Genomic DNA, 19894 nt, shown 5'->3' with positions numbered 1-19894 from the left:
CAGCGGGGTCACTAGGGACCCCCAAGCTAGCCCCACTGCCAGGCTGTGCCGACAGGCCCTGTGCAGGGCAGCCAGGCACCACTTGGCTTCTATTTGGCTTCTATTCCCTCCTATGGGGCTCAGCCCCCCAGCAACTGCTGGAAGGGGTGAGAAGCACCTCAAAACTGGTCCTAAGCACCCACCCATGCCACAGAGAGAGGGGACACCCCAGTGGGTCATCCCCTCTTCAGGAATCCTCCTGGTTCCAGCATCATCCCAGGGCTGCCAGTCACCCCCACAGTACCCCTGGACCCCCTGCACTGGCAGGGCCAAATACTGGCCCAGCCCCGGGACTGCTGGATTGAGATGAAATGAGAAATGATGCCTGGAATTCTCCTCAGCCACTTTTTTACAGCTGTTTATCTGTGGTAGACATTGTCTTGTGCCTTCCTTGGTTACTAATGGACTGGAAAGCACTTCATCCTCATGTGATGCAAATGCATCTTCCTCCTCCCTGCCAAATAGGGAACAGAAATGTTTATTGAACACTTCTGCCTCTTCTTCAGTGGCATTAGCTGCCCTATTAACCTCTCATGTGTGTGCCACTCTGCCGCCAGGATCCTGGCTTTGCCCCATTGGATTTTGACCCGGTTTATCTCTTATCAATTCCGTGCACTTCAGACCTGCTCCTGTCCTCCAATTGCTCCTCTGCAACTACGTCTGTCAATCCATTTGCAATTCCTCAGTACAGACTTCCTCCTGCTTTTAAATGCTGTCTGCTCCTTCCCCCGGGCAGCTCCCCTGCCTCTCAGATCCTCGTCCAACCCTTCTTCAGCAGCTCCTGGCTCTTTTATCCAGATGTTTTCCGCTTAGAAAGGATGAGGGATCTCCTGGCTGGCACAGAAGGTGCATGGACTGACAGTGGTGGCAGCCCAGCCCAGCTTCCATCCCACACATTGTTCCACCTTCTCACCCTGTTTCTGTGTGTGCTCCTTGGCGGGGACCCAAGCACCTTCCCTTTCCTTGTCCCAGGTGTCACAGCCCAGCCATCCCCACGTGTGTCCCAGTTTGGTCCTGTATCCCAGCACCATCAGGGCAGCACAGTGTGCCCCAACTGCCCGCTCTCATCGGTGGGAGAGATGCTCCCCCTGGGATGCGGGACTGCCAGGGAAGTCGCTTTCCCCCCTCTGCAGATATTTCCTTTCCCCTCGCTTATCCCCAGAGCTGCGGGCACATCAAAACTCCCCCCGCGTCCTCGGCCGCCCGGCTCCACGGGCTCCTGTTCCACCTGCGCCTGGCTCCGGGGTGAGCGGCTCCGGGGACAGCGATAGTGCCGGCGCTCTCCGGGCTCCCTGACATCCCGGGGGCTCTTCCTCCCCCCTTCCTCCTCTCCAGCCTCTGCCCGGGAGCCGCCTGGGCGCTGGTGCGGCCGCCGCCCCCAGCCCCCCCCCCCAGCCCCTCCCCGGGAGGCGCGGGGCGGGACGGGCGTCCCCGCCGCGGTCCCCCCGATCCCACGCTGCCCTCTCCCGGGCCACCCCGAGGTGTCGCCGCTGGCCCGGGGCGAGAAGGGGCAGAAGCTCCCGGGGAGCCGGGCGCGGGGTGTTGCCGGGCTGCCGGGGGGGGCAGGACCGGCGAAAGGGGCGGGTGCCCGGGGCGGGCGGCGGGGCGGGGAGCGGCGGCGGGCGGCCCGCCCGCGATCCCGGGGCCGCCGTTACCAATCAGCGCGGCGGAGCCGGGCGGGCGGCCGGGCGGGGCGGGCGGGCGGCGGAGCGCGGCGCTCGGCAGCCGGGTGCGTCCTGCCGCCGCTCGCCCTGCGCGGCCCCGGGAACGGCCCGGGTTGCGCCGCCGTGGCAAGGCGCGGGGGGGTCCCGGGATGTCCTCGTCGCCCGCGGAGGAGTGCCGGTCGCCCGTAGGGCTGGACTGCTGCAGCTGCTGCCTGGACTTGGCCAACCGGAGCGGGCTGGAGGAGGGGGCCGGGGGCGAGAACAACAACCTGGGCAGCCCCACCGTCAGCAGCTTCCGGCAGCTGCAGGAGCAGCTGGTCCGCAAGAACCTCAACACCGACAAGCTGAGCTCCATCATGCGCCAGGACTCGCTGGAGCCCGTCGTGCGGGACCCCTGCTACCTCTTCAACGAGGGCATCTGCAACAGGAACATCGACCAGACCCTGCTCTCCATCCTCCTGCTCTTCCACAGGTGGGTGTCTCCGACGCATGCTGAGGGGCTGCCTGTGTGCTGCATGTCCCTGGAGGTGAACTAGGGGTGTCTGTGTGCTCTGGAGCTGGCAGTACAGGGGCGAGACGTGTGGCCTGCAGCCCCCCAGGCTGGCAGGGGCACAGGGACCCATATGGCTCCGGAGCCAGTTAGGATGGCAGCACTGGGGGTTCCGAGGTAGAGGGAAGCGTGAGTGGCCACGTGTGGCAGGGAGCCCAGTCCACCCGCCATGGGTGGTGAGAGCCCAGTCCCTTGGTGGAGGTCCAGGTGGCCCTGCCCCAATGACAGCCAGTGATGCCCCTCCATGGGTGCCCTGTGTGTGTGACAACAGCCTCCAGCCGTGTGTCTTGGCCCCTGGACTTAGTGTGCATCTCCTTGGGTGCATCTTACTCACGCAGACATTGCCTGCAGGGGCATGGACAGTGTCCATCCTCAGACAGGCACCATGCCCCTCACCCTGCCTGGGGAGGGGCAGCTTGTCACTTGGGAAACGGACATGCCACCTCAAAAGCCACCTTTGGAGTTAGTGAGAAACTGGGTAGGGTGCCCAGGAGTCCTGCTGTCAGGTCCTGCTCTCTTAGGCAGCTTCTCTGTCCCTCCCTGGAGTAAATCAAGTGGAGACATATTTGGCCTGGGTGGTATTTCCCGTCCCTGGAAAGCTGCTCTGCCCCTGAAGGAGCACAGAGAAGGGCTCAGAACCGTCTGATGAGGGATGGGACTTTGGGTGCCCAAGCAGGGGGACGTTCTCGGGGCTGGTCTCATCAATTTGGGCTTCACCCTGTCCTGTTTGGAGAAGACAAGAGTGCAGGGTCCCTCCCTGCTCCCCTGCTCTGGCGCTGTGGGCGGAGGAGACTGGACACTGAAGGGGTGTCCTCGGGGCTGCTATCCTGCAGAGGGTCTATCCCTGATGAGGGGGACCCCAGGGACGAGGAGGGGACAGAGCTGTCTCAGGTCCTGCACTGGCACCGCCGGCCACCCAGGAGGCCCGGAGAGCCAAGGGGAGCAGCTTCTGCTGTGGGCTGGCAGGCCCGGGGCTTTCAGGGAGAGCCTTGGGGGAGCTGAGCTGGACCAGGGGGTCCCGCAGGGTGGGAGCACCCAGAGCTGCCCACAGCTCCAGCCAGTGGGACGCATCCTCCCTCCCAGGGCTGCAGGGACGTGGGGCTGGTCAGTGCGTGTGTGGCTGGCAGGGCAGGCAGGGCAGGCAGGGCTCTGGGGCGCGTTCCGCTGCCAAAGTGGGGTAGCGTGCAGGGGGGGTGTGCAGCAGCACCCACACCTTTGGAGCCGTCTCGCACCCCCTCCCCTCCCTGCGTGCCCGTGCACTGGTGGGTGCGCTCCTGGTGCGCGCACAGGCGTGCAAACCACCCCTCGTCACTCCCCTCGCCGGCGGGGAGGCGGGTGGGCTCACACGTGGCTGCCCCACGCGTGCGAGCCGCCCAGGCAGTGCGTGCACGCCTCCTCGCTCCAGCCAGCGTCTCACGCTGAGCAGGCTGCTCCTCCTGAGCCATCCCTCAGCCCAGACACTCTTCCTGCGCTTACATAACGCTGAGCTGCCGCTCAGGTGGGAAAGGAGGAGCCGGGACACCCGCCAAGGCACCCAGCACCCGGCACGGTCTCCGGGCTGCAGGGAAGCGAGCCCGCCCAGCCGGGAGGAAAACAGGAGCAAGAGGCTTCCCGTTGCTTTGGGAGGCTGCAGCCAGTTGGCACCACGGGTGGGGAGGGGAAGTGAGACGCCGTCCCCAGGGCTGGCTGGCAGAGCCAAGCATCCGGGCCGCTCGCCCGCCGGCAGCGGTGACAGTGCCTGCGAGCGCCGTGGGCACGGCTCGCTGCTTTCCAGCCAGTCCCTGCCATGCCCATGGTGCTCCTGGTGAGCCTCAGCCCGCTCTGCCGAGGTCAGGAGCAAGCAGATGTGCCATGGGACCGGGGAGTCTCCCCGCCTGTGCCCTAAAGTGGCCTTCACCACAGTGCCCGAGCTGTGTCCCCCATGGTGTGAGGGTTGTGTACCAAGAGGCTCCGGGCATTCCTGTTTGTGACTGGCCGTGCCATAGCCTGGTGAGAAGCTGGGGCATCTTCTCCATCGCCTCCTGCTTCCAGGCACCTTGTTGCCAGCCTGGTCTGGAGACTGCTTGGGTGATCCCCCTTTTCCCCTGGCTGCCACAGCGTGTGGGAACCGGGGGGCATGGCCCTGGGCACTGAAGGCAGGTGTGCCCACACCTGTGTTTGCTGTTGTTTTGCTCCAGCCTGAACTTTCTCCTCCTGGGGAATGAGCCAAGATACCCAAGAGGTGATAGCATACAAAGCAGGGGATTGTGGGTGCCAGAGGAACACCCCGATAACAGGCCTGATAATGGCACCCTTGCTGCTGGCACTGGGGAGCCCGAGCAGGTCTGTGCCCCTTGTTTTACCTGATGCGCTCCTACACTGGCATGGGAAGAGGGGGAGGTCGTGTGGATGTACACACTGGTGCATGGCCGGCGTCCAGCATGTCACGAGAGGATGAAGCAGCTGCTTCTGGAGTCTAAGTCTGGCTCTGGGGCTGCTGGAGACAGCTCAGCCCATGATGGATCAAGCCCCGAACCCTGCAAGTCAGGGTCGCATCAGTGCTGGGGGTTTCAGACAACCTACATTCAGCATTTCCATCCTGTCTCTGGGTGTTTCCCTCCGGCTGGTTGGTCCCTGCCAGGCTCTCCGTGCATGTTCCTTGCTGCAGGGATGCTGTGAGGGATGCAGAAGGTAGGGATGCTCTGGATCGATTGCCTCCAGGGCTGACGCTCCTGCAGGAAACCCTCCTGCTCAGGAAGTATGTGGATCCTGTTCAGAAAGGGCCCTCCATGCCCTCACACGGGGCATCATGAGCTGCTCTCTGAGGAGACCTGGGCAGTGCCAGGAGGCTGAGCGTGCACAGAAACACCAGGCAGAGGGAAGCCAGCTGCTGCTATGCTGGACGGGTGGCTTGTCTCCTCCCTGCAGATGGGAGAAGATTTCCAGAAAGGTCTCTGCCATCCCTCTGCCATCCCCCTGCAATGCCGCCACTACCCTGACATTGCTCACCCAGGACCCAGGCGCAACCCCAGCCCCGTGACTGCACGGCACTCTTCCTGAGGCTGGGGGTGCTGAGGGGGGCCAGTGGCACAGGGGAGGCTCAGAGCTGCAGGTGGAGAGTGGCACCCTCACGGGCACATCCCAGCGTGTGATTCAAGCAGGGCCCCACCTGACTCTTGGGTGGGGAGAGGAGGTGTGTGCCAACCTGCTCGCCCACATCGATCAGCCCGCGCCAGCCCTCTGCACTGCTCCTGGATAAGGTCTTGCAGCCCGACCAGCCTGTGCCCTGTCCTGCTTGGGGCTCAAGGAGACACCTCTGTCAGGCCAGACCCTCTCTGGGCACGGCAGGACCTGCTGCTCCACTGAACAGAGTGGGCAATGACCCACCCTTTGGTCTGAGCCATGAAAGGGGCTGGGAGCCACCTGCCCCCAGACCCTGGGCAAGGCAAGGGAACTGCATGGAGGGCAGGGAGTGCTGTGCTGCACCGAGAGCCTGCGGGAAGGATGAGTTGGGATGGGAAAAGCTAGGCCTTTCCCACCAGAAGGTCAGGCCAGCAAGCGAGAGCTGCCCGAGCGGTGGTGCCAGGGTGGCATCTGTGGCACGGCACCACTTGTTCCCATCCGTCGGGTGTCACTTTGCAGCAGCGATGCGGGAGGAGAAGGAGCCAGGGCGTAAAGGGCATCCCGGGCAGCAGGGCCAGGGAGCGCATTCCTGCCGGCCGAGTGGGCTGCAGCAACAAGGAGCCATTGAACGGGAGAGGGGCCGCAAGCGGGAGCACGTGCGAGCGTGAGAGAGGTGTGGGTGTGAGACCGGAGAGCTGTCCCACGTGGGGCAGATCTGCCTGGGGAGGGGGCTGGGACAGGCACCCTTCCTGCTCTGGGCTCAGGCACTGGGTATGTGTGCTTTGCTCTCCGGGGTCAGAGCTGCACATGGTGCCACCCGTGCCTTGCAGCGCGGTTCACTGAGCCCTGTAGGCTGCTGAGATGCTGGGGAGCTTTCAGCAGAGCAGCAAGAGCCTTGGCTCTGGGGAGCCCAAATTTGTGGCCAAATCCTCCCACTGCCTGGGAGGCGCCAGGCAGCTGGTCAGCTGTGCCTGCCTGGGTTTTCATCATGGGCATCCTGCCACCGTGGGACCCCCACCCTGTGACCCAGCAGCTTTGGGGCAGTGTTTCTGCAGGCCAGGCTTGCAGGGTCCTGGGAAGCCCAGCTTGGCTGTGGCACACCATGCTCACCTCGCTGTGGCTCAGCAGGGCTGGCAGCGGCGTGCACTGCACCATGCATTGTCTCTGCCCACTTCTGCAAGACCCAGCTCCCTCCAGCAAGGAGATTCCCCAGTGTGCCCTGGAGCTCAGCACCTCCAGCCCTCCAGGAGGAAGCCATTTGCCCCTGGCCATGTGGCTATGGCCAAGGGGTCCTGGCACGGCTGAGCTGACATCCAGCATCACTAACAGCAGCTGCATGGAAGCTCACCACCTCAGCTCCCTGCAGATGGGTCTGCCAGGGCAGGCACCCAGCTCTAAGCAGGTGTCCCAAGGGCAGGCAGGGACTGGCAGCATGGCCCTGGGAGGGAAATGCTGGCCAGGATTTATTTCAGGCTTTGAACTTCAGGTGTACAAGAGGCTGGAGTTGGAGCAGGCTACTGGGGTCTGCCCCAGTCCCAGCATCACACCCCCACTCCCCTTCCCTGGCAACATGTGGCTTGATCCAGGATGGTGCTGAGGATGGTACCACTGTGAGTAGGAGCTGGAGCCTTTCACAGCCTGTCCTGCATCCTGCCTGGCACACGCCATGGCTGTGGGTGCCACGGGCAGTGCCTTTGCAGACAGGTTGCATCCCCGGCGTGCTTCCCTGGGCTGGGACCCGGTGTCACCCCCCAGCACAGAGAGGGTTACAGCTGACCCTGCAGCGTGGAGGGCACCGTGACCCGTGTGGGACTGAGGGGGCTGCGCGCTTGTCAGCAGAGCCGGCAGCTGCAGGGCGCGGGGGATGCGGCCATTGCGTGTGTGATGCCCTGTGCGGCGGCTGCCAAGGGCAGAGAGGGTCTGCGCCGGGCAGCGCCTGCCCTTGGGAAGCAGCTGGGACCCTGGGGAGGCTGGGGAGAGGTGAAAGGGGTGAGGGCCGGGAGGCATGGATGGCTGCAACCTGTCCCCACGCCGTGCTTTGCCAGTGAGCTCCGAGTTATATTTATCCAGGTGCCGCACATTGCTGGCTGCGGGGCGGGAGCTCGTCATCCCGGCTGCATCCTTAGGGGATGTGTGTGTGTATATATATATACACGGATATATACTTGAGGGGGGGTCTACTGCAGCATGACACCAGTGGCAGCACAGAGCCCTGGACCTCTCCCCAAGCCCCGAGTTAGGGTGTCACCCCGTCCTCAGCACCCCCAGCCTGCAACTCCCTTGGGGCTGGCAGCCCTGCCTGGGGAGGCAGCGGGGTGGCCGATGTCGCAGGACAGGACACGACCGTCCCCACGGCCTGGAGGGAAGCTGTGCCGGTGATCCCCCCATGGCATGGAGTGGGACTGCTCCAGGTGGTTTGGAGGCAGGGGACAGGCTCAGGTTGTCCCCTTGAGTTGGCATGAGCCAGGTGACAGCTGGCAGCCGAGGCCGGGCTCACGGGGAGCCACGGCAGTGCCGCAGGTACGTGTCCTGCCAGCAGCTTATTGTCTTTCATGTTGTTATTGTTCTGAAATGTCAGCAAGGGAAGGGTCCTAACGAAGCAGCCCCAGTTTGAAATGCCCGGGATTCTTCGCAAAGGCCAGGAGGGGTATTAATAACCAGCTCTGCTGAGACAGTGCAGCCCCAGCACGCGTCCTTGCCTGACCTCCTGTGGGGTGGCCGGCTCATGCACCGGCAGGGTTTGGCTCCTCTCCCACTCCTGACCCTCACCGGGCTGTGTCTGGCCCAGCTTCACACCCCCCCCACTGGGTCCAGCTTGCCAGCCCCCGGGAAGGGCTGTTGAGGGGTGCTGGGGCCCCCCGTGAGCATCCTGTCAGGCCCAGCCAGGGAGCACAAAGCTCCAGCACCTTTGGAAGGGACAGGTGAATGGGTCAGTCCGGGCTGGAGGAGCAGCTTGGGGTGCCAGCACACTGCTCTCTCGCAGCTTCACGGTTTCTGTCCTCTCATTATTTAATGAGCTGCCTCCCAATTAGCGAGCTGGGCACTCCTGCACGCCGCAGGGCAGCAGCTGCCAGTGCTGAGCATGGCTCCAGAGCTCCCGCTCCTGCCTGTAGATTTTCTGGGGATTTCTGCTGTTGGATGCCAGAGGCCCTGCCCTGGGGCTGGGCATCCCCGGGAAAGCCCTCTCCTGGCCAGCAAGGGGCTCAGGGAGGGCAGAGCCAGACTGGCAGGCCCCCACCTGCCCTGCACTCTGGGGCTTGGGGTGGTCCCTTCAACATCACAGCCACCTCCACTCTGTCCCTGGTTCCCTGACACCAGACTGGAGAAGGGGAGCAGGGGTCTGGGAATGACATGGCTGGGACTGTCCAAAGTGGTACACCGGGCTACAAAATGAGGTTGGACCTGAAGTTCAGAGCCTGGGCTGGCAGGAGACCTGCGGGCAGGGCATGGCTCCTGAGGGAGGTGGTAACATGCTGTTCAGCTATGGGACTCCACCTGCAGGGCCCGTGGGTGTGAAGTGTTTTGCTCTGTGGACAGATTTGTGGGCAAAAACTCTGCTGTGGGTTCAGTCTGCGCATCCTCCCTGGGGCTGGGCATCCCCAGCAGGGCTGTGACTATGCTACCCCAGCCCAGCCAGGAGTGATGCTCACCAGAACGCCGTGGGGGTTTTTGCTGGGCTGTGCCATACCTGATGCCTTGCTCCCCGCCGGCATGCTCTGGTTGTGGGACCCTGTGTGGGCAGGGGAGCGGCAGGGGGGCAAGATTTACTGCAAAGCCCCTGGCAGGGCATGTGCTGGGGCTGGTGTCAATGAACACGGGCAAAGTGGGAGGTTGGGCTGCACAGTCCAGGCTGGCAAGAAGCAGATCAGCCCTTTTTTCCTCTTCCCCTCCTACCCCAGCACGCCTGGGGAAGCAGCAGCTCTGGGGGCTTCCTGCGTGCAGCATCATGGGCAGGGCTCTGCCAGGCCCGGCTCATCTCTGACCTCCCCTCCTCACGCTGCTGCTGGGGAGCAGCTGCTACTGGGGTGCCCTGGAGGGAGGGGGTATGGGAGGAAGGAGAGGGGCTGGTGACAAAGTTAGAGAAAGAAAAATTGCAGCTCTCAGCAGGCCGGCTCTGGGGTGTGCGCTCGCACGCCAGAAAAACCAGAACTGGGAGTACAGCCAAGTACCTTTATCAGAGGAAGCAGGCAGCCCAACAGCTGGACATGGGAGCCTGCCAGGGCTCCCTCCTCCCGCCCGCAATGCCTCCTCTAGCCCAACAGGTTGGAGGAGTCCCCAGGCTGCAATCCCTGCCCGTGCCCCGCTGCCCAGCGGGGGGTCTGCCATTCCCCATGCCCACCGCAGACCCCCACTGCCCACCAGAGCTCATTCTGCTTCCATCTGTGGCAAAGGGAGGGCTGGGCTGGTTCCCCATCAACCTTCCCTGATGGCAAACTCTCCCTGGGCTTCCCAGGTGCTACAGAGGCCGTGACCAGACCCTGCACAGCTCTTCCCATTGTTCTGCTGTCCCCTGGAATTGGGATTAGGTGTAGCCAGGCCAGCAGCACTGGCTCTGCAGGCAGAGCCAGCATCCCTGCCTGGGCACACACAGATGTACTGGGGGGCAGGGGGTGCAGCCCTCTGCTCTGGGGCAGCACATACCATGGGCCGATGGATTTATGTGTCCTCCAAAGCTCTGCCAGGCATTAACCACGTCACAGGGCTCCTGGCTGCACGGGGCCACCACAGGTCCCAGGCAGCCCCTGCAAGGCACCGACTGAGCCAGCAGCAGTGCCAAGTCTGCAGTAAACAGCTTGGACAGGACGTCTTTGGGATGAGGGAACCAAGAGCTGGCCAACTGGTGTGCTCTGGGAGCTGACAGCTCCAGCCCACAGCCCTGGGGCCTGGCATAGCACCCCTGTGCTGGCGCTGCGGGGCGGCGGGTGCAGCCGGGGACGCTGGCAGTGCGACGGCCGATGGCATGGCTGCTGCATGGTGAGACTTTGGGGCTTCACAGACCTGTCCCACACCCAGCCCTTCCCACCATGGGCTCCCACGAGACCCAGCCGCCGGTGTCCTGCTGCTCCGGCGAGGCACGGCTGGCGTGGTGCTGGCATCCCCAGTCCCCTTGGCCGGCACAGACACGGCTGCGGGACTCGGGGCTGTGAAAGGCAGAGTTTTTTTAGCTGTGTGTTTGCAAGCAGCAGCTTTTCCTCTCCCCCTCTGCTCTGACCCTTTGAGCTGGAGATCTGGCTCTGCAGAGCAGCCTGGGCAGCTTTGGCTCCGTGCCTTTCCCGTATTGCTCTCCAGTGTCTCCAAGGCCAGGCAATAAACATTTCCCACGCCTCGGACCCTCTGAAGGGCCTTCCTCCCATTGAGCCGAGTCCTTGGGAGAGAGCAGGCCAGGAGCGCTGCCACCGAGCAGTCAGAGCAGCCTGGGGCTGGGGAAGAGCAGAGGGGAAGGAGACAGGACTGGTCCTGCAGCACTGGCCGTTCCCCCAGCTCCCACCAGCAGCTGATGGGGCAAGGGCATCCCTTGGTGAGTGGCATCGTCAGGGCCTGGCACGGGGTCCATGTGTGACACTTGGTGCCACAGCAATCTCGTCCCTGGGGCCACAGCTGTGTCCCCTGACCCATGACAGGGTGCAGGTGTAGGGTGCTGGGACACGAGATGACTGATCCCATCACAGGCTCCCTGCCACCCCTGGCTCCAGCCTGGCAGAACCCCCCTTGGGGGCTGCAGCCCATGAGCTTTCGTGCCTCCGTGTGCTATTGCAGAGGAGGGGGTGGTCACTCAGTGTCACCCCAGCGATCGGGGCTGGGGCACAGGCTGTGTGTGGGCTGGCTGAGGGGTTGCTAGCCATTGCTGGGGGTGACCCCAGGGAATGGCTGCTGTCACCACCGCTCCTCGCTGCTCGATGACAGCCATGGGGGTTTTTTTTCCCCTCAGAGAGCGCAACAATTAGTGTCACAATTACCCTGTATCGTGGCTGCTGTTATTGTTCCCAAAATAACCACAGGCACGAGACAAGAGCCCTCCCTGCCTGACAAACCTCCCATAGCCACACATGTGAGGGCTGCCGTGCTGCTGCCACAGAGATGTAGCTCACACCACTGGCCTCTCACACAGCCTGCTCCGAGGTGTCCATCACCATGGCCTTTGGTGCCATAGGACAGCAGCAAGTCCACAGCCCCTGCTCTGTCAGAAGCACAGGGAGGGATGTTGCCCACCCTGCTGAGATGCTGCCAGGCCCTGGAGGAGCAGGAGTGGGGTGGTGGGAGAGGAAGTGGATCACAGCATCCCTGCTGGCGTGGGGCCAGCAGCCCCCAAGGATGCCGGCCAGGGCTGTGGGGGGCTGGGAAAGCCCCCCCCTCACCTCTCTGGGTGCAGCTGGAGCCCCACACAGGACTCTGCTGCTGTGGGAGGTGTTTGGACAGCCCACATGGGCTCCAGTCCACAGCCTGGAGAGAGCCCAGCATGAAGCAGGGGTCCGGAAGAGCTGGGAGCTGCTGCTCCCACCTCGGGGCTGGGCTGCAGCAGGGCTGCCTCAGGGGCTGGGGGTGTCTCCCCCCTGCACAGGGGAGCAGCTGGGCTGCCCGGACTCCACGTGTGTGTGTCTACACCGGCTGAGTCAGGGGCGTGTGTGTGTGTGTGTGTGTGTGTGTGTGTGTGTGTGTGTGTGTTTGCAGGGGGAGCTGTTGCCATTCACACACAGGATGCACCGGCACACATGCTGGAGGGGTGTGCGTGTGGGCTCTGCACACACAAGTGCATGTGCACGCATCTGCGTGCAGGCACACGCGTGCAGGGTATGTAAGGCCATGTGTGCAGGAAGGGTGTGCACCCGTGTGTGCAGGGCACATGCCCTTATGGGGTAGAAAATGCACGTGGGAATGCAAGGAGCACGGGTATGCAGGTGTGGGGGGGGGGTGTGCAGGTGTGGGGGGGTGTGCATGTGTGTGCAGGGTGTGCATGTGTGCAGGGTGTGCATGTGTGTGCAGAGGTTGCATGTGTGTGCAGGGTATGCATGGGGGGGTTGTGCATGTGTGCAGGGTGTGCATGTGGGGGGGGTGCATGTGTGTGCAGGGAGTGCATGTGTGGGGGGGGTGTGCATGTGTGTGCAGGGTGTGCATGTGTGCAGGGTGTGCAGGTGTGTGTGGGGTGTGCAGGATTGCGTGGGGGGTGTGGGGTGTGCAGGGCCTGCATGTGCATCTGTGTGCAGCACTGGTGTGTGTGTGTGTTAATTGAAGAGGAAGCCACCCTCCTGCACATCCATCCCTAAAAAGCCCCCACCAGGGTCTCGGGAGCAGGGCAGTGCCCTTCACTGCTCCAGGCAGGCTCAGGGCTGGGAAGGACCCCGGGAGGGCTGGGGGGAGGGAGGCACCGACTGGCTTCTGGTTATTTTTGCAACAGTCTCAGCACCATGGGAAAAATATTGGAAGTGGCAGAGCTGAGGTGATTCCTCCCTGTACTGCTGCTGTGCTTCCTCCCAGCTCCTGCAGCTGTGGAGACCACCAACTCTGCCCCAGCCCTGGGTATTTGTGTGCGGTGCTGGGAAGGGGCTAAGCAGGGCCCCTGGACCCCAGAGCCAGGCTGCTGTCTGTCCATCCTGGAGCCCCTGGTCTCTGGCACTAAAGATTTAGGGCTTTCCTTTGGGAGGGGGCTGCGCCAGGGGCAGTAAGATGGGAGATGGGGAAACTGAGGCATGGCTGCCAGGGCTAAGGGTAGGCTGGGATCTGCCCATCCTGTCTTCCTGCTGCTGCCCACCTCTCTGCAGGAGACAGGAGGTGTCACAGCAGTGGGAGAGGGAACACCTCCCCCCTTTCCCTGCCCTCTCAGCAGGGAGACGAGCACCTTCCCTGAGCTGCAGTGGGAAATCGAGTCACAGGACCCCCGGGGTGGGCAGCCTGGGCCTGTCCTGGCTGAGGGGACAGCGCTGTGCCCCGTGCCCTGGGGGCTGCCAGCCTGCCCACCACCAGCCGCCCTGGGGACAAGCGACACAGAGGGCCTTTCATCTGCCCACGGAGGGGGGCAGCTGCCCGCCCCACGCTCGGCCCTCGCACGGCTCAGGGTGGCACAGTAGCCCGCCGGCCCCTGAAAGGGCTGATTGAGCGTGGCTGAGGTCATCTGCCTGGCGTGTTTACCCCATGCCCGCGGCCCCGGGGATGTGGCCGGCACTCGGGCTGTCCCTGCCACCCGGCAGGTCGGGGGGCCGGGGCTGCCTGCGGAGCCGGCGTCGCTGCTGGGCTGCAGCCGGGAGCGGAGGGCCTGCAGCGGGGTCTCAGGCGCTGGCATGGCCTTCCAGCCGCCATACTCCCCGAGCCTCTTCAGGAGGAAGGACTGGTGAGTAGGGTCTCACCATGGGCTGGGCGGGGGGGGGCACACACCAGCCTGGGGCTTGGGGGGAAGGACAAGCCCCTGCCTGCTCTTTTCAGCGCCAGCCCCCCTGCTCAGCCCCTGCCCAGCAGCTTTGCATGGCCCAGGCTAGTTGCTGGCATGGGGAGACGTGTGTCATCCCCCTGACCACAGAGGTACAGGTGGGTTCCACACATGCTGGTGGGAAGAAGCCCTCCTCCCATGCACTGGGGAGGAAGAGAGGCTTTCTCACATCCCTGCACACGCCCAGCTGTGCTTCACAGGTGGCACGCAGGGTGCCTGTGTCCTTTGCTGCTCAGGACACCGTGGTCCTCATCCTACCCTGGGAAGTGTGGCTGCAGTGTTCTGTGGAGCAAAGCTGGCAGGGCCTTGTTCTGAGCAGCAGCCACTGTGCCTCAGTTTCCCTTTCTAATGGGGAAACAGCCCTCCAACCACCCAGGAAGGGGCACTGCAGCACACCTGACAGCTGGGGCTCCTTGGGCTGCTCCTTGTGCCTGCCCCACTAGCCAGGCACCGGGCACCTTCAGCACGGCCAGGATCGGGGGATTTGGGGTCCCCAGCAGCACGTGCTGATGCTTCCTCGGGCACCGTGCAGGGTCCCCTTCAGCATCAGCACCCGCCCCGGCTGGGGCAGGACAGGGCCCGCGGGGTCAGTGGCAGCGGGTGCTGGGCAAAGTCCGGCGCGGTCCCGCTCCAGAGGGCAGCGATAAGCGCCGGAGCTGGCTGGGCACCCCCGGGAGCGCGACCGGGCTCGGGGTCAGCCCCCAGCCCCCGTGGTGTTAGGGGCGGGGGGCGGCGGGGGTGTGGGAGGGGTGCGTCTCGCCCGCACCCCTCAGCGGAGCTGCGCTCGCTCTACCCGCAGGCTCGGCGTGACGCCAGCGCTTGCACACGCGTGTGCACCGGCGGGGGACGTGGCTCGGCGCAAACCCCGGCCCCGGGCTGCGCTGTTTCCCCCCCCAGCACGTCCGCAGCCGCGGTGCAGTGCCGGCCCCGGCCACGGGGGGGGGGGGGCGGCCCCCGGCCACGGGGTTACGCAAGGCCGGGCGGGGCCGGGCCCGGGCCTGTTTCGCACCCCGGGGGTTGTTTTGCGGGCGGGTTTGTTTGTCGCTCCCGTGTGTTTTCCAGCCCCGGCTCTTGTTTGGCGGCCGCGCTGTTGTTTTTCCACTCGCGTTTCGGTGAGGCGCTCCCGGTGTTTGGCACGCCCGGACCTCCCCCCTTTTCCCCCCCCCGTCCATCCTTCGCGCCCGGCCGGATCCTGCTGTGCCCGGTCCTGGAGGGGTGTACCCCCCCAACCCCTCCCCAATGGAAAGTGGGGTTCGTCCTTTTCCCAGCCCCCCGAGCAAACCCCCTCCCCTCCATCCCCCGCAGCTGCACCCTCGTCCCGGCTGTGTGGAGCACAGGATGGGGGTGCTGGGGGGTGCTGGGGGGTGCAGGGGAATGCGGGCTGGAGAGGGCTGGGTGCTGGGAGGTGCCAGGAGCGGATGGGGGTCCAGGGCTCTGGATACAGAGGTCGAGGGGTGCAGGAGCGGGTGTACATCCGAGGGGTGCAGGCTCGTGAGAACGCAGGGCTGGGGCGCATGGGGGGGCCGCGCTGTGCCGGGGCGCAGGGGGGGAGGCGTGAAGGTGCGAGGCTGGGCGGCTGCGCAGGGTGCAGAGCCGGGGTGCAGGGCTGTCACGGCACGGGGGCAGCAGCGCCCGCCGCGCTGCAGGGCGGGGGCGGGCCCGGGGCTGGCACCGCCCGACGGGGCGGCCGCTATAAGCGGGGCCGGCGGGCGGGGGAGCTGCAGTGCGTCCGGCGTCTTCTGCTCGGTACCGTCGATCCACCAGCCGTAGCCATGAGCACCGGCATGTACCAGTCCCCCATGGAGGTGGCTGTCTACCAGCTCCACAACTTCTCCATCTCTTTCTTCTCCTCCCTGCTCGGGGGGGACGTGGTCTCTGTGAAGCTCGACAACAGGTAGGGGCAGCCCCGGTACCGGCCGCGGTCCGCCCCGCTGTTCGCCGGCGCGTTGCTGTCGGGGCTGGGGGGCGGCTGGGTGCCCCGCAGAGCCTGCGGCGCTGCCCCGCGGAAGGAAAGGGGGGGGGGTTCCCGGGTGCTCCGAGGGGGTTTGCGGGGCGGGGAGAGCGGTGCGTTGATCCCCAGTGTAGGAAAAAGCCCCGGTGAGTTGCAGCCTTGGGTGGGGGCTGTCCCGGAGCGTGGATCCCCGGGGAATGGGGTGCTGGGGGCCGACTGCTAACGCTCTGCCTCTCCTCTCTCTGCAGTGCCTCCGGAGCCAGCGTGGTGGCCATCGACAACAAGATCGAGCAGGCGATGGTGAGCCGCAGCGCTGTTCCCCCCGCGCCGTGACACACACACACCCCCCCTTCCCCTTCCCTGGGTGCTTTTGCTTGGGGGCCCTTCGCTCCTCGGATGGGGTCTCTGCCCAGAATGGGGGTCTCTGCTCCCCAGCCTGTTGTTGGGCAGAGCGGCTCCTTTGTTTGCCTGCCGCAGCTGGCTGAGCTCATTGGCTCCGGCAGCGCCGCAGTGCGCAGGGAGCCTGCCGAAGGGGGCACCTGGGAAGGACCCTCCAGGGATGTGGGGTACCAAGCCAGGTCCCGTGAGCGATGGGGAGGTGCAGCCTGCCAAACCCCCGAGGAGGAATAGTGGGAGTTGGGGACTACCTCCAGAAGCGGTGGGGACCGTGGAGATGGGGGATCTGAGGGATGCTGCGGGTGCTGGTCTGGGGGAGGCAGCGTGGGACAAACACTGAACCGTGGCCTGGGTGCAGGGAGGCAGCCTTTGGGAATAGCCTTGAGGCGCTGGGTGAATGGCTGGGGGGCAGAGCTTTGCAGGGCAGGGTGGGAGCACCCCCAGGGCGTAACCGGTAACCCTGGAGTGATTGGTCTCTTTGATGGTCTTTCGCAGGATCTTGTGAAGAATCACTTGATGTATGCGGTGCGGGAGGAGGTGGAGGTTCTGAAAGAGCAAATCAAAGAACTGTTGGAGAAGAACTCCCAGCTGGAGCGTGAAAACAGCCTCCTGAAGACCCTTGCCAGCCCTGAGCAGCTGGAGAAGTTCCAGTCCCGCCTCCCTGCAGAGGTCCTGTGCCCGGAGGAGCAGAGCCCTGGGGCGGCTGCCCCGGCCCAGCACTCAGGGGGCTCTGCGGTGTAAGGTGGCTCTGTCCTTGGGGTGGGCAGAGCCACAGAACTCTTTCTACTTAATCTCCTGCAAAATCGTTTCCACCTTCATGTCATGCGAAGGACTGACAGCCCCCGGCGCTGAGCCGTGCCCCTCCGGGGCAGCCCTGGCCGGCCAGCGGAGCCAGCGGCCGTCTCCAGCACGAGGATGCTCTTCTGCGAGGGAGGCGCGGGCAGCAGACCCCTCCCCATCCAGCCGTGTGCCGGGAGCAGAGCTGTGACTTGATCCCAGGCTCCCCTGAAACCTGGGCATCCACAACACCCCGGGTGGCCTCAATCCACACGGTTGGAGGGCAGGCACACTGAGCCCTCTGCGAGGGGGGGGGTCCTCTTTCTGGCAGAGCCCGACGTTGGAGGAAGACTGTTGTGTAGTGAGTGATGCCGATCTGTCCCGCCAGCCACCCGGGAGCGTGCTGGCACCCAAGACTGACTCTCAGCAGCACCGGTGGTGACAGTCGCGATGTAGGGCATGGCTGTACGCGCACCAGCGTGGGGATTACAAGGAGAAAACGCTTGTTTTGCTAGTTTGGGCATCTTCTGTAGCCATCTATATGTATAAACACAGGCACGAGGCAGCGCCCGACGGTGCTGGGCCAGCTGTGCCCACCTCTGTACAGCCAGCGGTTCAAGACAGGACGGAACCAGCCAGCAGCTGCAAGCTGGGTGCTCGGCGCTGCCAGCCGCAGGAGGGGATGGATTCACCCCTCCCTGGCACCCACCCTGAGAGAGCATTGCTGCAGTGCTGGGAGGATCCAGACTGACCATGGGGCAGAGCCACAGCGGGCTGTGCCCCAGTGCACTGGGTTGGGGGGGTGCTCCTGGGCTCCCCGCCTTTCCCAGCCAGCTCTACGGGAAGCGACGGGACGTCCCTTTTGACGTCGGAAGCGGTGACACAGTTGTGTAAATCTTGGTAGAAATGGCAATAAACTCTACTTTTATATAAGTGTGCAGCCCAAGCTGTGTCTGTGCTGGAAGGGAGGGGTGTTGGGGTGGGGGGGGTGCAGCGTGGGCTGCTGGGGAAGGGGCTGTAGCTTGCTGGGATGGGATTGGTGAGGATCTTGTACTGCAAACCCACTGGGGACTGGGCTTGTGCCGCTCTCCAGCTGGGAGAGGGAGGAGGGGCTGACATACAGGTCAGTACCCTCTGACCTGCCCTGGCTGAGCCAAGGTGGGATGTTGGGGATGCACCAGGCATCCTCCTCCCTTTGTGGTGCTGTGTATGTGGTAAGGACAGGGGCTCTGATCCTGCAGGGCTGTGCTGTGACTGGGGGGGGGGGGCAGGCTCAAAGGAGACTCTTCCCAGGCCGTGCCCCCAGCTCTATTCTTACTCCCCTGGTTTGTTGCTTTTCACAAACATCACTTTATTATTATTATTATTATATTATTATTTTTCTTAAACTTGTCTTGAAACGTGGTGTGATGATCAGAGGATGGGCCAGCTGGATGCAATGGTGCTGGATGGGGGGTAAGAGGGTCTTATCCCTGTCTTAGGGCACAGCCAGCACTGGGTTCAGCTCCATGGGGCAGGTGTGAGAGAGGAAAAAAGCAAGCCACCCTTCCAGCTCTGTGGATGCTGGGTGGTAAGCAGAGCTGCAGGATGGCTGAAGCTGGGTGCAGTGTCTTTCTCCTTGGGTTTTACACCCCAAATGTGACTGCTGGGCCAGCATGGGACATCCCTGGTCCAGCAAAGGGGTTGGTAGCATCTCAGGGCAGTGAGGCTGCTCTGGGTCCCTGCGTTGCTCTGGGTCCCTGCTGCCGTCAGGGTGGCTCAGCCCCAGCACGGTGTGAGTCACGGCAGAGCTGGGGACGGCTGCTGTCCTGGAAACGCCGGGTAAACAGCAAAACACAGGCTGTGGGGCTCGAAACCCTTCTGGGGGCCTGTCCCCTTCCTGTACTGCCTGCCCCAGGGCTGGCACCCAATCGCAGCCCTGCAGACATTGGGGTGTGATGGCTGAGCACGTACACGCGTGTGCCTTGCGTGTGTGAGTACCGGCGTGTGGCTGTGTTCCCTGGGGGGTGATGTGTGTGCAAACAGGCTCAGGCACCCCTGCACCACGCATGTCCCCAGCTCTGTGCACACCCCCTGCACGTCCAGGCATTGCAGCAAGCTGGGGGGCAATGTTTCTGCAGGAGGGGCTCTCTCCCAGGCAGTGGGATGCTGTGTTGCTGCAGTGGCTGTTAGGGGTGCCACTGGGCTCCCAGCTGCTGGGAAACTGTGGCTGCCCCTCTTGCCCCTCTCTGGCTGGGGACGGCTGGAGCTGCCGTGTTGAGCTCTGTGCTCCATCTGGCCCCGCAGCACCCCACACCCCAGCTGCATTCGAGGGATGCAGTGATGGCATTTGGAGTCTGGAACCCTGCTCATCACCTCTCCCCATCCTCTGTCCCCTCCCCATGGCCCTGGGGTCCCATGCAGCTCTCATGTGTCTTTGTGGTGGGGGTGCAGGCGCTTGCACCCAGGCAGACCCTGCTCATCACAACAACTCCACAAAAACCACCCTCCCCAAACCACAAGCTCCAGCTCAGCCTTCCTCCCACTGGTGGGCAGAGCCCTTTGCTGTCCCCGCAGCATGGTGTGACACAGTGCCAGCCAATGGCACAGGGCAGCCCCACCAGAAACCCCTCCCTGATGCCACCAAGGAGCTGCGCTTGGCTGAGCCCTGTCCCATCCCTGACCACCCCTGGGAGCTGCAGGAAAGGAGAGGGACCCTCGGGCTCAGCACCCAGGAAGCCAAGGGGAAGGGGCCACCAGCCCCCAGGGTGCACAGGGCCTGTGCACAGGCTCAGCTTCTGCTGCTCCTGGCACTAGAGGAGGTGAACCAACCCTGTGGCCTCTCCCAGGCCCTCTGGTTATGGAAGAGGCTTGCAAACACCCTTCCCAGGCTGCTGGCTCCTTCTGGACACAGCATCCCCTTACACTGTGCCAATGGAAGAAGCAGCAGGCAGTGCCCATGCCCCTGCCTTCCTGCTGGCTCCATGCTGCCCTGCTACCCCGGGCTGGGGACCACC

The 19894-nt window shown here is 64.2% G+C and overlaps 1 protein-coding gene across 2 annotated transcripts; it reads left to right on the top strand.

The window, feature by feature from the left end:
* Positions 1–1730: 1730 nt before the first annotated feature.
* On the top strand, positions 1731–17831 carry TSC22D3 (TSC22 domain family member 3). Of its 2 annotated transcripts, none has more exons than XM_084269115.1 (3): positions 1731–2175; positions 15974–16025; positions 16617–17831. In XM_084269115.1, the coding sequence occupies exons 1-3, from the start codon at positions 1853–1855 to the stop codon at positions 16860–16862; spliced, it is 621 nt and encodes a 206-aa protein (XP_084125241.1). In that variant the 5' UTR covers positions 1731–1852; the 3' UTR covers positions 16863–17831. The 2 variants fall into 2 exon arrangements, with proteins under 2 accessions (XP_084125241.1, XP_084125242.1); XM_084269116.1 differs by lacking the exon at positions 1731–2175 and adding an exon at positions 15517–15668.
* The last annotated feature ends 2063 nt before the right edge of the window (positions 17832–19894 follow it).

This window comes from Gallinula chloropus (genome assembly GCF_964237585.1).
Source record: "Gallinula chloropus genome assembly, chromosome: 11".
NCBI classification, from domain to species: Eukaryota; Metazoa; Chordata; class Aves; order Gruiformes; family Rallidae; genus Gallinula; species Gallinula chloropus.
This window is presented reverse-complemented; position numbering and strand designations above follow the sequence as displayed.

Excerpts from the sequence above, each read along its gene's own strand:
- TSC22D3 (XM_084269115.1), top strand. The coding sequence starts at position 1,853 with ATGTCCTCGTCGCCCGCGGAGGAGTGCCGGTCGCCCGTAGGGCTGGAC. Across the intron at positions 2,176-15,973 it reads ATCCTCCTGCTCTTCCACAG|TGCCTCCGGAGCCAGCGTGG; the intron begins GTGGGTGTCTCC and ends CTCTCTCTGCAG. Across the intron at positions 16,026-16,616 it reads ACAAGATCGAGCAGGCGATG|GATCTTGTGAAGAATCACTT; the intron begins GTGAGCCGCAGC and ends GGTCTTTCGCAG.